General features: G+C 39.2%; 2 protein-coding genes across 11 annotated transcripts in view; both read left to right on the top strand.

Moving 5' to 3' along the window:
* Window positions 1–9938, top strand: part of MPC2 (mitochondrial pyruvate carrier 2) — a 35613-nt gene extending 25675 nt beyond the window's left edge. Inside the window, exons 3-5 of the mRNA XM_001371620.4 lie at window positions 616–700; window positions 1282–1393; window positions 9727–9938. Of these exons, the coding sequence (XP_001371657.1) occupies window positions 616–700; window positions 1282–1393; window positions 9727–9766 (237 nt within the window). The 3' untranslated portion in view covers window positions 9767–9938. The remainder of the gene's footprint in view (window positions 1–615; window positions 701–1281; window positions 1394–9726) is intronic.
* A 146-nt stretch (window positions 9939–10084) lies between these two features.
* The window catches only part of ADCY10 (adenylate cyclase 10), a 136553-nt gene continuing 131233 nt past the window's right edge, over window positions 10085–15404 (top strand). For 9 of the 10 annotated variants that reach the window (XM_007480714.3, XM_007480713.3, XM_016429938.2 and 6 more), the window contains exon 1: window positions 10085–14832. The gene's annotated coding sequence lies outside the window, so the exon portion shown is untranslated. The remainder of the gene's footprint in view (window positions 14833–15404) is intronic. The other variant, XM_007480711.2, reaches the window with a different exon arrangement.

The following is a 15404-nucleotide window of genomic DNA, read 5'->3' as shown; positions in this document are numbered from 1 at the left end:
CTGCTATAATTCAAAATAATACTTGGTTAAAATTTATGTCCTTTTCTAAAATGTGCTTTTATAGGTAGTAATTTTTATTATTTGGATAAAGTGATTGTTTACCATAAACATTCACAGGAAATGTTTTATAGAATTTATTAGGAAACTCAAAGATTAAAAATAAATAGCTTTTTAAAAGTACAGGTTTCAAATTCAAAAGCAACTTGTCTCTAGAAATATAATCAAGACCTCACTATCCTTTCTGAATGAGGATGTTATATTTCTATAGTTGTAATAATTATATGAATAAAACAATGATAAAAGTAGAGAGTATATTTGGAGAAGTAGCCATGTGCTTTGATACTCAAGCAATGCAATAAAAATATTTTAAGTATGTTTTACTTTTCCTGTATTACATATTTCCAGTATTATAACTGAGTGCACTTTCAAAAACAATAATACAAAGTTTTATTCTAGAACAAAAAACATTTAAATATATTTTTATTGTATTGCTTGAGTTTTTAAAAAACAATAATATAGAAAGAAACAAAAGAGAGAAAGACATTTATATCATTTGTCTCAAAGCAATTTTCCTATCACTCACTAATGCTGGGTTATGGTTTGTGTGTTTTCCAGGGCTTGGTATGTGCTGGATTGGCTGACATGGCTAGGCCTGCAGAAAAACTCAGCACAGCACAGTCTGCTGTATTGATGGCTACAGGTGAGTATTTCTAATTTTCCATTATGATACTCATTTTTATTTTAAATGGCCTTATTAACAAAAAGTAATAGAGTATATCATAGAGAGTCCACCATGGGGCTCAATAAGATCTGGTCTCTGAAAATTAGTTAGGTGAGCATAGCTAAGTTATTGATTTCTCATTGCTCCTCAGACAGTCCTCCAGGACTATCCATTTGTAGATAGTTTGTGGCTCTGCGTGTAGTAAAAGGGAAATTTGAACATCATGAGGTCCCTACAACAAAAATTACAGATATGGACCAAAAAAAAGTATGAATGTTTTCTTTAAATTCCGATGAATCAAATATCTTTTTTTTAAAAGGTGGAGGAAGGGATAAAGTTTCCCTTTTTTGTGTAGAAAAAAATTATCTTGTATCACAGTGGATATGAACTTCTTAATGACAACTAAGATGGGGGGGGTGGAAACGTCATCACATTATCATCCCACTTTTGTGGTCTTTAAATTTCTTACTATTTAACACAAAATTCAATAATTAAAAGATAGCAGTGCAACAATAGTTAAGCTTTCCCTCCACGGTTTGCTTCTTTTTTTGTTTTAACAGGGTTGATTTGGTCAAGATACTCTCTTGTTATTATTCCTAAAAACTGGAGTCTATTTGCTGTTAATTTTTTTGTTGGTGCTGCAGGAGGCTCTCAGCTCTTTCGTATATGGAGGTATGCCTGTTAATATAAGATATATACTCCAAAAAAAAGTCTTATGTTGTGATCAATGTTATTTAATATAAAAGATGCATCTATAGACCCAGTAATATTTCCCCAAGAAACATTTTAAAGTAATTGTTATTGGCAAATTACAACTATGCCACATATTGTAGTTTTATGAATGTGATTTTCTTGTGTGCCAATTTAATGACTATAACATGTAACTTTATAATGTTTAGGTAGAGGTTTGTATGTCTCAGGAAAATAGCCAAAAGGCAATAAATGCCTGAAAGAAGGGATTTCTTAGGTTGTATAATCAGTTATGGAAATTAGAATTGGAATAAACTTGTTCACACACATCCTGAACCAAATTATTTTTACAGTATTGGCTGAATTTTCACACTAATTTAAAGTCATTAAGTAATGATCATTCTGTTTTTTTTGGGAAAACCCAGTTCAATAAACATTTATTAAGTGCTTGCTATGTGCTGGGCAATTAAGACATAGTGATTACTTAGTGTTTATCAAATTGAATTTCCCAGAAAACAGAATGAAAAGACAGAAAAGAAAGAAAAGACAGTTCCAATTAGAAAAAGTGATCTAGAGAAAAGTACCTGAAAATATATTACTATTCTAGTTCTAGTTCTAGCTCTATAGCTTACTGAATGTTATTTAATTTTTTTCAATATGATAGCATGTGCAATTTAAAAAATTTCCATAATCAGTTTGACCACATAAGCTAGTCTTGACAAAATGACAGTTAAATGTGGGTTGTGATTACTGCTTTTGTTGGAATATGTTTCATGAAAGGAAGGTATTTTGTAATCCTTTCTTTAGTGGTTCCATAATTTATTATAGTGGTAGTCTCTCGGTGATCGAGAATGACTATTGTCTTTGTGCAATTTCATCTACGGTGTACCCTCATGTGGCTTTGGAGTCCAAAGGCTGAGGCGCAAGAGTTTGTGGCACATGGGGCCTGGGACGCCAGTTATTACCGGAGGTGCGGTTACGGCCTGGTGTTGTAAAGATTAAAATTTAGGAATATGGGGAGACTGAGGCAGGTAGAAATTAGTTTCTCTCTGCAAGGAGTATTATATTTTTTAGAGGTTTATTAAAGGTTAAAGATTAAAGAAAATACAGAATAAGAAAAAACACGTGCCCAGGCCAGAGGCCTAGGCCAGATAACCTCACATCACAGAAGAGATGCATCTGCTTCAAAATGGAAGTCCAAAAGAGGACCCAAAAACCTTTGCCACCAGCTTAAATCCTTCCTCGATCTCAGCCCACCTCAGAATTGCCATGAGATTACAAAGCATTTTGGGGAAGTGGAGCAAAGGCTTGTGGGGATTGTAGTCCTGTATTCGAGTATTTTTTACATTCCCTCGTTTGATTGTTGTTGGGGAGCAAAGTTTCCCCAAAAAGGATCATGAGAACATAATCAACTTAAACATTACAATAATTTGAGGATAAGAGAAAGAAAAAAAATTAAACCAATAATTGCTGAAACGCATTGACAAAAAGCCAGTTAGGGGGCAGTCCCCTTTGGCATAAAATTATACATACAAATAAATGTTCAATCAACCACACCCAAAGTTCAATTTTGTGCAACTTGTGGTCTGGAGGCATCTTCATGGTGGCTTCTCCAACAGTTCAGTTCTGGATTCAGAGAGGTAGCATCTTCTTTACCTAAAATTCTTCTCAAAAAGAATTTAAACTTTGCAATTTAAATAATAATTTTTCTTTACATTCCCCCCATTAAGAGGGTGATTAAAAAACCGGGATCACTTAGGGATGCATGGCTGAGGTATATGAATCAATTGGCAAGAGATATTAAAAAGATATCAGAAAAATCCAAAAGAAAAGAAAAAATTTCTGGATGAAAATATAGACTATCAAAGCCTTGTGTGTAAAAATTCCAAGTAAAAAGAAAAATAAATCTATAACAGGTCCTTCTATCAGGGCCCAATCAAAATGATCTAAGCAATGATGCATTTACCCAGTCAGTAGCCAGGACTACAGAAAGTTGCCACACTATGAGAGGCAGAAAAGAAAGGGACCAGATTATAGGAGCCAAGTTTTCGGGGGTACTCATCTGTGAGTATCTTCAGAGTGAGTGTAGACACAAGGAAAGCCTATGTCTAGCAATGATAAACATAGTAACCTTGAGTCTTCACACTAGGTTCAAGACCTTTGTATTGGCCTAGAAGTGCATCAATCCATCCTGGATTGGCTTTTCTTTGGCTCTGTGCAATGGCTCTTTTGTGTATATCTTGTCCTGGAATCAGACAGAATCATTAAGCAAAGTCCCATAATTTATTAAATAATTAGTGGCATCATTTTTATAGTCACAAGCTTTTTAGGGCATGCATTAGCAAATGTATTTCAAACTTGTAGCACTGAAAAGTCAAAAAGTTAAAGAAAATCTTAATGCTGGTGACATGTGCTTCAAATATAAAAAGGAGAAAAAATAATAAAAAATGAAAAAGTATATTGCACATGCAAGAAAAATATAATAATAAAAGAGCTTTAAAAAATTCAAAAATATAGCTTATAATCATTGACACTGTGTCAGCTAAGAAAATATAAAATGCAAGGCTTTCTCACAAAAAATGAGATCCATTTCCTCTTAATATCTGGCCATGCTCTACTGTGAGTAGAAGGCAAATGAATTGAACAAGGTTAACAATTTTTCATTTTTTAAAAATACAGTAGTACAAATATGTAGATATCAAAATCCCCAAAATTTTCAATAGCCCAATTAATTACAATAGCAAGCAAACACACTTTCATATTTCACATAAGTTGCTGTATGACATTTTTTAAAACCTATGAATTGATGGACATTTGTCACAATTTTTACAAACATAGCAATCTTTCAACCTTGGTATTTAAACATATTTTTTAAACAAAGTAAAACTCATCTTGGGTTAAGAACATAATCAAGAAATCTATTTATCATTCTGGTGCAAGTAAAGTAGTGAGCTGAAGAGTATAAATAAAGGGGTGCTCCTTTTGGAGGCTTTTAGGGATACAAATGCCCTGAGATTAACTGCCCAACTTCCATTCACATGTGTGAAGGTTGGGGTTTATAAATGTATTTCACTTCAGCTACTAGAATGGGCCTTACTTCGTGGTAGGGGCAGGCAAAAATAACCAGATTGTTAAAAAAAAATTCCAAAAATCATATTTAAAAAACCCTTAAAATCAAATCATTTGAGGTATTTAGCACATTAAATTTTTCCAAGGTTGTTAATACAATTATTACCAGTTCTGAAGTCCATCTATCCTCAGCAAAATAGGAAAAAGCTGTTTTTTCATATATGGGCTTATTCACAATAATATTTGTTCAATAGTTATAGGGGAAAAACAACAGAATTTCAAAACTCAGTACATTCAAAATAAATTCAATCAACCTTCAGTGTAACATAATAATATTCAATTCAGTAATATATGAATTTAAAATCACAAAGTTAAACCATAACAAAAAAATGCAATAGAATACAGAGATTTTTATAAACCATTGGAATCTGAAATGCCTTAGAATATAGCCTTTAGTCTCTTCAAAGTTCCTTGGGTTCTTATCCATTTAAATGTCTATTGTCAGAAGGCAGTGTGGTAAGGGCTAGGCAATGGGGCCTAAGGGGTCTGCTCAGGGCCCCACAACTGGGAAGTATCTGAGGACAGATTTTAACCCAGGAGAGCATGTTTTTAGGCCTGGCTATCATTTCGCTGAGACACCCATTTGCCCCTCCAAAGTTGAATCTTTGGGCTGAATCTTTCTTCTGGCACACAGGTGAAATCAATGAAATTACCAGAACAGTCAAAAGGTATCCTTTTAAATAGCCCATTGCTTAAAAGTCTGTTTGAAAAGTCTGTTTCTTCTCTCTCCCCTGCTATGAACCCCCTGTGGCCAATACCCCCATCCACGTGGAGGCTTAGCCTAAGGGAAAATTACCCATTCTCCTTTCCCTCTCTTCTCCCCTCCTCCCATGTGGCCAATACTGTTACCAGCTGGTCGCAATGAGTCCTCAGCAATCTGCTCCAAGGATCTGGGTGATGAGCCGGCTGGGGTCACACTCGTGGGTCTGGGGCTGGGGTGATGAGCCGTCTGGGTTAGAGGCCAGATGAGTGAGAGACAGACCGCCGGGGTGGGTCTGGCCGGGAGCTGGAACGTAGCTCGGGCACCTCAGGCCAGGAGCAGAAGCAGGAGCCGGAGAGGGCCGCAGGCAGGAGCTGATCAAGATGGTTTTCTAAAGAGCATCTTGGAGAACCGTGGCTTTAAAAAAATCATTATCTAGGCTAAAAAATTTGACAAGTTCTCATCGAATCTAGTGGTCGCCATCTGTAAAGATTAAAATTTAGGAATATGGGGAGACGGAGGAGGTAGAAATTAGTTTCTCTCTGCAAGGAGTATTATATTTTTTAGAGGTTTATTAAAGATTAAAGAAAATACAGAACAAGAAAAAACACGTGCCCAGGCCAGAGGCCTAGACCAGATAAATTCACATCACAGAAGAGATGCATCTGCTCCAAAATGAAGTCCAAAAGAGGACCCAAAAACCTTTGCCACCAGCTTAAATCCTTCCTCGATCTCGGCCCACCTCAGAATTCCTGTGAGATTACAAAGCATTTTGGGGAAGTGGAGCAAAGGCTTGTGGGGATTGTAGTCCTGTATTCGAGTCTATTTTTTACAGTGTCGGTGTTCACGTGCAGCAGCAAGACGTCGACGTCGCTCATCTTCAAAAGTGGTGGCGGCATGGTTAATGTGGGTTCGCCAGCTGCTTCTGTCAGAGGCAGTGAGTTCTAGTTGCTTTGGTGTAATGCCAGCCCACTTCAAGTTTGACTTTAGCTGATCCTTGAATCTTTTCTTTGGTCGGCCTTGTTTCCTGAGTCCAGCTGACAGTTCTCCATAGAATACCTGTCTTGGTATTTGCTGTGGGTCCATGCGGATGACATGTCCAGACCATCATAGCTGGGTTTTGAGGACCATTACTTCGATGCTGGTGGAGTTGGCTCTGTCGAGGACTTCCTGATTGGTGATTCAGTCCTACCATCGGATCCTCATGATGGACCGGAGGGAGCGTTGGTGGAATTGCTCCAGGTCTTTCATGTGCTTCCGGTACAGTGTTCATGTTTCACAACCGTACAGGAGCAAGCTGAGGATCACCGCGTTATACACTTTGAGCTTCGTCGCAGTGCTTACACCTCTGTGTTGGAGGACTTTGCAGCGCAGTTGCAAAGCATCATCCAAGTGCCTGGCTGGCCTTTTGGATCCTGGCATTAATCTCGTGGTCCAGGGACCCATCGTTGGCGATGGTGCTGCCCAGGTTCTTGAAAGTGTTGACGTTAGAAAGCTGCGTGCCATCGCTGGTAATGCACGGCTGGTTAGTTGGCCTCCCTAGTGCAGGTTGGAACAACACCTCTGTTTTGCTGAGGCCGATAGTCAGGCCAAACAGTTTTGTTGCAGTGGAGAACCTGTCCACAATGGTTTGGAGATGATTTTCTTGGTGGGCCATGAGAGCACAGTCATCTGCGAAGAGAGCTTCCAGGATGAGTGTCTCTGTTGTCTTTGTTTTTGCAGTCAGGTGGCGAAGGTCAAATAGTGAGCCATCCAGTCGATATCTGATGTAGACGCCCAGGTCTAGATCCATCACAGCATGTCGTAATACTTGGGTGAAAAATAGGTTGAATAGTACTGGAGCGAGGACACAGCCTTGTTTCACGCCATTGGAGATGTTGAAGCAATCAGAAGTCTCTCCACCAGATAGGATTTCCCCTGTCATGTCGACATGAAAGAGCTGGATCAGTTTGACGAATTTTGCTGGGCAACCGAGCTAGCTGAGGATCACCCACAATGCGTCTCTGTTCACTGTGTCGAACGCCTTTGTCAGGTCTATGAAGACAATGTAGAGACTCAGGTTCTGCTCAAGGCATTTTTCCTGCATTTGCCTCACTGTGAAAACCATGTCGATGGTGCTGCGATCTGGTCGAAAGCCACATTGTGATTCAGGCAGGTTCTGCTCTGAAACAGATGACAGGAGTCTGTTGAGTATAACACGGGTCAGGATTTTTCCAGCAGTGGAGAGTAGTGAGATGCCTCTGTAGTTGTCACAGGCTGCTCGTGAGCCTTTGTTCTTGTATAGGGCTACGATGGAGGCATCTCTGAGTTCTGGGGGCATGTCTTCCTCTTCCCATATGCTGGTCAGCACTATGTGGAATGCCTGGAGAGCCTTTCCATTTAAGGCCTTGTACACCTTGGTTGGGATCCCGTCTTTACTGGGTGCCTTGCCTGCACTCATTTGTTTAATGGCTTTTTAGACTTCCTCTATTGAAGGAGGGACGTCAAGTTGTTCAATGGAGCGGTTTTGGGGGATCTGGTCAAGGGCGCTTTGGTTGACTGAAGAGGGTCGGTTGAGAAGCTGACTGAAGTGTTCTTTCCACCTGTTGCTGATGCCTTTTTTATCTTTTATGAGAGTGTCACCGTCAGGATAGCAAGGGAGTGGTGGTGGGTTTTAATGGCCCATAGATAGTCTTGAGGGCACTGAAAAATTGTTTGTAGTTTTTCATATCTGCAAACTGCTGGATTTCTTCTGCCTTTTTTTTCCCATCATCGGTCTTGCATCTTCCTGATCTCACGCTGCGCCGTGGCTTGGAGAGACTTGAATCTTTCCTTTTTAGGAGCAGAGTTTGGGTTATTTTGCCACTCCATAAAGGCTTTCTTCTTGCTCAATAGGTCTTCAATAGCAGTCTTGTTCTCGTTGAACCAGTCCTGGTGGTTGCGTTGTTTGGGGCCTAGGACTGCCTTTGATGTTTCCTTCACTGCGTCTCTGAACTGGTTCCATTTCTCAGTTGAGCTTCCAGTGAGTGGTCCCTTTACAGATAGCTTGTTGTCCAGGCAGGACTGGAATGTTTGCAAATAAGATGGATCTCTAAGAACTGTCTGGGCGCATTTTGGATGGCGAGGTGCAATGCGCATTTGAAGAGTTGCTCTAACCAATCGGTGGTCTGTCCAGCATTCAACTCCTCTCATGGCTCTGGTGATCTTTACATCCTGGATGTCTCGCTGGTATACAATGATGTAGTCAATGAGATGCCACTGTTTTGATCTTGGGTGCATCCACGTTGTTTTATATTTGTTTGCCATTCCATAATTTATTAACGAGCAGTTAATACTCCCCTAATATATTGTGAGGACCCTGGCTTTGCCTTATCCCATAGTATTTCTGCAAGTTACACAATAAAGCCATTATTGTCTCAACTTTCTGCAGTTGAAGGTTTTAGCATGAAATCAGCTAAGGAGGATGGGGAATGTTATATGACATTGTATTTCATTCCATATGTGGAATATTTGGTTTAGGTCTAGGGTCTTCATCTAAGTTAATAATATACTTATTTTATACTTCTATAATTTCTTACTTGTCTCAGAAGCTATACAATTTTGAGCCTTTGGTATTCTCTGAAGACTTACAAAATGTCTTAGTAGGTAACAGGTTATATGAAATATATTCTGTTCTTAAACATGCATTGTGATTGAAGAAAACTGATGCCAATTTTTTAAAATCATATAATCTTTAAACTCTTATCACTCTCCCTTTGCTTCCTTGAGTAATTTGCTATTCTGTTGTCAGAATTTTATTCTTCAGAGGTTCCTCTTCTTATTCATCAGTCTTCTTTTAATGTCTTTGGCCAATTCAATAAACCTATGAACTGCTATAGTATCTGTATGTATCTTTCCTTTAATGGTTTTGAATTCTGCTGTCTCAAAATCATAGATAAATGTCTGATGATGCCAGGTATTCTTCACTACAACAAATGTACTTGCTCCCAAAGTTCAACTAAATCTACTTGTTAATTGGAATTAAATTCAGTTAACAGATCTACTGAGTTGTTCCCTCTAACTTATGAAAAATGTTTTCTAAGTATTTCCATTTTATTGATATATATATAGTGGAAAAATTAAGATTAAAGGCATTTTGGAACAAGAAATTGAGACTAGAATTAGAATTTCCATTTGCAACACAGAATTAAAACTTCTTAGTACTTGAAATTTCCTTTTATCATCTGCATAAGCCAAATAGACAAATCACTGGTATGGCTTTACCGTCTGCTTTTTCTTGCCTATAAAGCTTAAAGGAAGCTGGAAACTAGACTAGTGTCCTGGGCGAGAAAACAGACTAGGATGGGTGGAGGGGAGGGAGATTATTGTAACTAAGGAATAATGTTCTAAATTGACTAAATAAATAAAATTTTAAAAGAAAAGAAAACAGAACTGCTTTCCTATCTCCTCATCAAAGAGAATTGATGTTTACTGTTTCGCCTGACAGTTCTTGTATTTTTGTTTGCAGGTATCAACGAGAACTAAAAAGTAAAGAACTTCAAAAGTGATCGCTGAACAAAACCAGAAGCAATTACCACCACCAAAGGGACCTAGTTTGATTAATTGTATTTGGTTTTCAAAAAGATAATGCTAACAATGTTAATGTTTGCAAGATGATTCTGAAACAGTAGCCTTATAATGAGCACCTTGACAACTGAAAATAAAATACACTTTTAGTAATGTTTTTTCTCTTTATGTTAAGTATAATTTAGTAAAGGGCTTGCTGGTGACTGTTAATGTATAAAATTTCTATCTACTTTACACATGGCCAGTCACATTTGCCTCTTACTATTGAGCTGCCTCTGTGAAACACATTTAATTGGTAAACTAGGGCTAACCTGTATTTGCATGAGCAGCTTATGAAGTGGATGGGGCAGAGGAGAGTGTAGAATCTATTACACATACATACCCTCAGCACTGTTTAATCAGAACTAAAGATAATTGACATTTCATTTGAATAAAGCATTTTTTATTAAGCCCTATGTTCAAAACACTATTCTAATCCCTGAGAGTACAAATAGAAAAGAAAAACAGTCCGTTATGTTCTAATGGAGGCAGCAACACACAAAATCATATCAGTTTCTGATGTTGAACCATCTGACACTGCCAAAGAGTGGTGGCAGCAACTCTCTTTTCCAAGTCTTCTGTAGATGTGTCTAAAAGCACTTGCCAAAGTTACATCAACAGAGGAGTTGCATACCAGGATGATGGCTTTCAGCAATAGGCTAGAAGTACTGCTATTCCCAAGGTGGAATTTCTAACATAAACAGGGCTAAGCAATTGGAGTTAAGTGACTTGTCCAGGGCAACACAGCTAGGATGTGTCTCAGGTTAGTACCTCCCATCTTTTTAATGCTACCACCTGAGTAACACTGGCATGGTAGTGTCCACTTACTAGTGTTGCCAGATGTATGAATAGAGTACAAAGGTTGCCAGGGTCTTCATGAAACCCACAGAGGGTTTAGCAATGGGAAAAGGTATATCCTGAGAAGAGCTACTGAGCACAATTATCACAGCACTCCCTTGGCAGAGCAGTGCAACTGTTTCCCAGTTACCATTCTCACCAAAGTTGAAAGCCCAGCTGGTTCCAACACCCGCCCACTCCTCCTTAGTACCAGGGGCAAGTTCCAGTCTGTTCAACCTGCCAAGCAATAATGTTTTGACTATGCTGTTTTCTTCTGGTCCTGTACCCCTACCCCCCTACTTTTTTACCAAAACTGAGACCCATAGACGCCTGAGAAGCAAAGTTCACTGCAAGAAGAAATAACTGAAGTGTTATTCCCCAATGTAGTATTTGCTGGAAACAGAAAACCCAGGTACCCCAGGGCCATACTAAGCTGCCTCAGGACTTCTCAGTGTGTCTAATCCAGAATTATAGTATAGTAGTATTACAGGGCAAAGACAGAGGCTAGGTCACAGGCAATGAAATCCCATCAATGTTCTGAAGGGAAGGCCAGGCACTGGAAGGGGCATGCCTTCTGATGCTTCATTTCCTGCCCATCACTGCCCAAAATTTTAATTCTCCATAAGCATCCTGAAATTTGATCAAGGTAGTTGGCCAAACTCTGGTAGTACTCATTTGGTCGTCCCTTGACTGAACCTTTCACACTCACTGGCCTGTTGGCCTTGAGCCAAGTAGGTAATGTCCAAGGGCTGGAAAAAAGTGAGTTATGGCGTTAGGCCAAGGCTAGAAATATCTTGAGTATGAAGTCCTTTTCGGAGAGGCTGAAGTGGTCCAACAGGATTTTGGGCACAGTTGTAGATATGTCTGGCCCTGGGTACCCAGACGATAGCATTCTGGGCTTGGGGGGGGGGGGGGTGCGGGGTAAGAGTACAAAGACTTAAGGAGATGAGTGAGTCCTGTTCAGGAGGTGAGAACGATATAACAAAAAGCAGTTGCAACAGTCCCTGCACTCCGTTACAGCCTTTCATCTTCCAGAACCGTTGCTCTGGGCGCTATTCAGTTGGTCTGGAAGATACCCTGGATCAATTCCAACCCGCTCTTTCAGCGGCTGAAGGAAGCATTAGTTACAGCGTCCAGCGAGTCGCCCAAGGCGATATGGATAGGGAGGGAAAAGGCAGTTTGGGAAGCTACTCTGCATCCCTGCCGGTGGGCAGGGGTCACGTGGAGCGCTCTGCCAGAGTCATGTGAGTATCTCTGAGACGATCGCGGCCATGTTGGTTATGGGCAGATAGCCGGATCTCCTGAGTGAGGGTGCGCACTACGTATGAACACCAGAACCAAGAAAAGAAAGCAAAACCGTGAGAACAATAAAAATAAATAAAAAGGAACTCCAAATCCCACAACCGATTTAGGAATGCAATATTACACAAAGATACTTAAAGAGTCAAAGGAGACTCTCGTCATTGGTGGAGAGCTGGACGAGTCTTCTGAGTTTCCCTGGGTTTTTTACCTGTTCGAGGTTACCTTCCTTTCCCGGTTTCTACATAGTCAATTTCGACGTCATTTTGGTCCTGCTTTTCTTCGTTCTGTCACTAGAGATAACTGACTTTTCCCTATTTAAAGTAGGGAAAGAGTATTTTTTTATTTACTATTCCTTTCTAAAACTACTTTATTTCTTAAAGTGCAAGTTTTCTTTACCTTCACTTGGTATAATTATTTCACCTTTAATCTCCAGGCAAATATATGGGTGATATACACTTTGGGTTTGTTTGTTTGTTTTGTTTTGTTGTCATTACCAAGAATGTCATTATGGATATCTTTGTTCAGATGCTCTTTTGTTTAGATCCCCAATCAAGCATTTATTAAGCACAAGCTAGAATTGGGAATAGAAATACAAAGAATGAAACAATTCTTTCTCTTTAAGACTTTACAATCTAATGGGAAACCGTGTAAGTATATTCAGAATAAATGTAAAAGAAGTTAGTTAAAAATTATGCTATGTACCTCATAGCAGCAGTGTCAAGATCAAGTGGTATGAATACCTTTATAACTTTTGTTGGGTGAAAATTTATGACTTTCCAAAATCAATTCACAATTCTACTAGCAATTATTATTCCAGTTTTCCCACAATCCCACACCACGGAACTTTGCCATTTTTCACCATCTTTATCAAGGTGGAATTATGTTCATTTACATTTCTCTGATTCTTTGTGATCCTGAACCCTTTTGCAAGTGGTTGTTGATAGTTTGTTTCTCTGTCCTCATCCCTTGATTCTTAGCAACATACAAAGCTTTTGGTCATTCTCTCTTTCTGGATATTCTTTCCTCACTAGGTTTTTATTATATTGCTTTTTCTTGTTATGGCCCATGTAACAAAGGGTCAGAGATGGGTTTTAAACTATGGAGGAACTGTGAGCACGGAATATGGAATTTAAGAAAACAAGAGAAGAAATAAAAAGAAAAGAAAGACTACAACACAGTGTTGTGCCTGTAGAGAATCTCACTTGCCTCTACCCCCAAAGACTTTTGCCTAGAGCTTTTATTAGCATATCAACACTCATTGATACAAAGACACACAGAAGGAAAGTAATCAGTTCTGTTATAATTTGGTTAATAACAAATATCTATTACAGTCAAAGGTCACATTTTTTATATCTGTAATATTTGCTAAGGAAATAGAAAAGATGAAAAGATTCTTGGTAGATAAACTTCTCTATCAAGAATCTTCTTTCTCTAAGAAACTTCTTAAAGAAGGTATCTGGAATACGGGAGAATTGGCAAATTCCTCTACTATCTATCCTGAGGGGAGCTTCTGAAATGTAAATTCCCATGTTGGTTGTAAGGATAATCAGAAGCCTACCATTCAAAGTTTACTAGCTGTTGAGCAAGGCCAGACCTAGTCAATTTGGTAGAGACCCCACTAATTATTTTTTTCCATTGAAGGTTTGAGCACTTATTAGCCCTCTGAGTTCCTGATATGGCCAACAAGAAAATTGCCTTTACCACAATATCTTGTTTTATGCTGGACCTTAACCTTTGCCATAAGGCCTCGGTGTTGGCATTTCAGCATCCCAGGATTGGTTAGTGCTTTTGATCCCGTCATTTCTTATATTCTTAACAGAAGGAAGGAAATGAGGGAGGGATAGAGGATAGGAGGAAATAGGGAAGGAACAATGGAAGAGAGGAGGAAAAGGGAGGATGAAAGTAAGGAAAAGGGAAGGGAAATAAGAAGGGATGAAAGAAAGAAGAAATAGCTACTTGTTAAATGTTTAATGTGTGCCATGCACTGTGCTAATTTGGGGGGATACAAATATAAGCAAAAAGAAAGCAACCCCTACCCTCAGGGAGTTTATCTTCAAATGGGTGGAAACAACACAAAAAGGAGATGGAAGATGAAGGATGGGAAAACTAAAAATATACTTGGCAGTGGCAATATAAAGGCATGATTTTGAAGTCCAGAAAATCAGCAATAGGACCATGATTGGGAATGAAGACAGGCCTTCATCCCTCCACCTCCACAAAATGGGGACTCCAGAGGTCCCCCTAGATATGAACCTGCCATACACACACCAATGGGATGGGGAGAGTAAGTAGGTCTTACAAAGGAATATTCCAGAGTAAAATTTCCATGCCCTCATACATGCTGGAGCTCTGCTCAAAGAAGATTTCAGTGAACATCTGTTGCATTATTGAATGAGTAAAAGATATCTTAAAATATAATATAGGCTAACATTCTAAAATTGAACAACCATATCTTTATCCCTTCCAGGGCAAAAATATCAGGAATCCAAACTGACTAGGAGGAAGTTCATAATGGACCATAGATTTAAAGCTAGAAGGGATCTTAGGAGCCATTGGGTTCAACCTCCTCATTTTACAGATGAGAAGACCAAGGAAGAGAGAAGTTAAGAGAACAAAGAAATTAAGCCATATGGGGTTTAAGGATGAGCTATGGACCCAAGTGGGAGGAGGAGTACAGAAGAGAATGGTATGAACAGCCAATCAGATGCAAGTCTGGTGAGCAGTGTGGGCGGGGCCTGTAAAACTGCCATTTGGTAGTGGCCACTCCAGAGGATAGATGTGACACTTGTAGTTTCAGAGTAACTCTGATCAAGCCCTGTCCTGTTTGCCGAGTTCCTTAAGGGTTTGTGTCTTCCCATCTGGCCCGGAGGTAGGTCAGAAGAAGAGATGGAGTTGGGAATCTCAGCAGGAAGGGCTGTTTGTGGCAGCTGTGGTTAAGGACAAGAACTCAAGGATTTGGGCCAGGAGCATTAGGAAAAATCATTGAGCGGGGCTATTTCTCTCCTTTTTAATTAGGAGTAAGATTCTTGGAGAATAAAGGTTCTCTTGATTTTCTGCCTCTTTGGGAACTAGGTCATTCTCATTTAGTCTCTTTTGAATAAGAAGGAAGGAAATGAATACTTATCAAGGACCTACTATTAAGTACTGTACAAATATTATCTCATTTGATACTTAAAGCCACCCTGGGAGGTAGGTGTCATTATTATGCCCATTTTTAGGTTGAAGGAATTGGACTTGACCAAAGTTAAGTGATTTGCGGGGGGTCACAAAAGTAAACAGTATCAGAGGCTGGATTTGAAGCTGGATTTGGGGTTTTCCAGATGCTATCCCTTCCCTTCTAATTAGCAAATTGCCCCAACCATCACCTTTTCCTCCCAATCTCTGTCTACCTTTCATCAACTCTTTTCTCTACTACCTGCAAATGCATCCTTAAAAAAATCT

This window comes from Monodelphis domestica, chromosome 2 (genome assembly GCF_027887165.1).
Source record: "Monodelphis domestica isolate mMonDom1 chromosome 2, mMonDom1.pri, whole genome shotgun sequence".
Lineage (NCBI taxonomy): Eukaryota > Metazoa > Chordata > Mammalia > Didelphimorphia > Didelphidae > Monodelphis > Monodelphis domestica.
The sequence above is the reverse complement of the archived record's forward strand: the minus strand, read 5'-3'. Positions and strand labels throughout refer to the sequence as shown.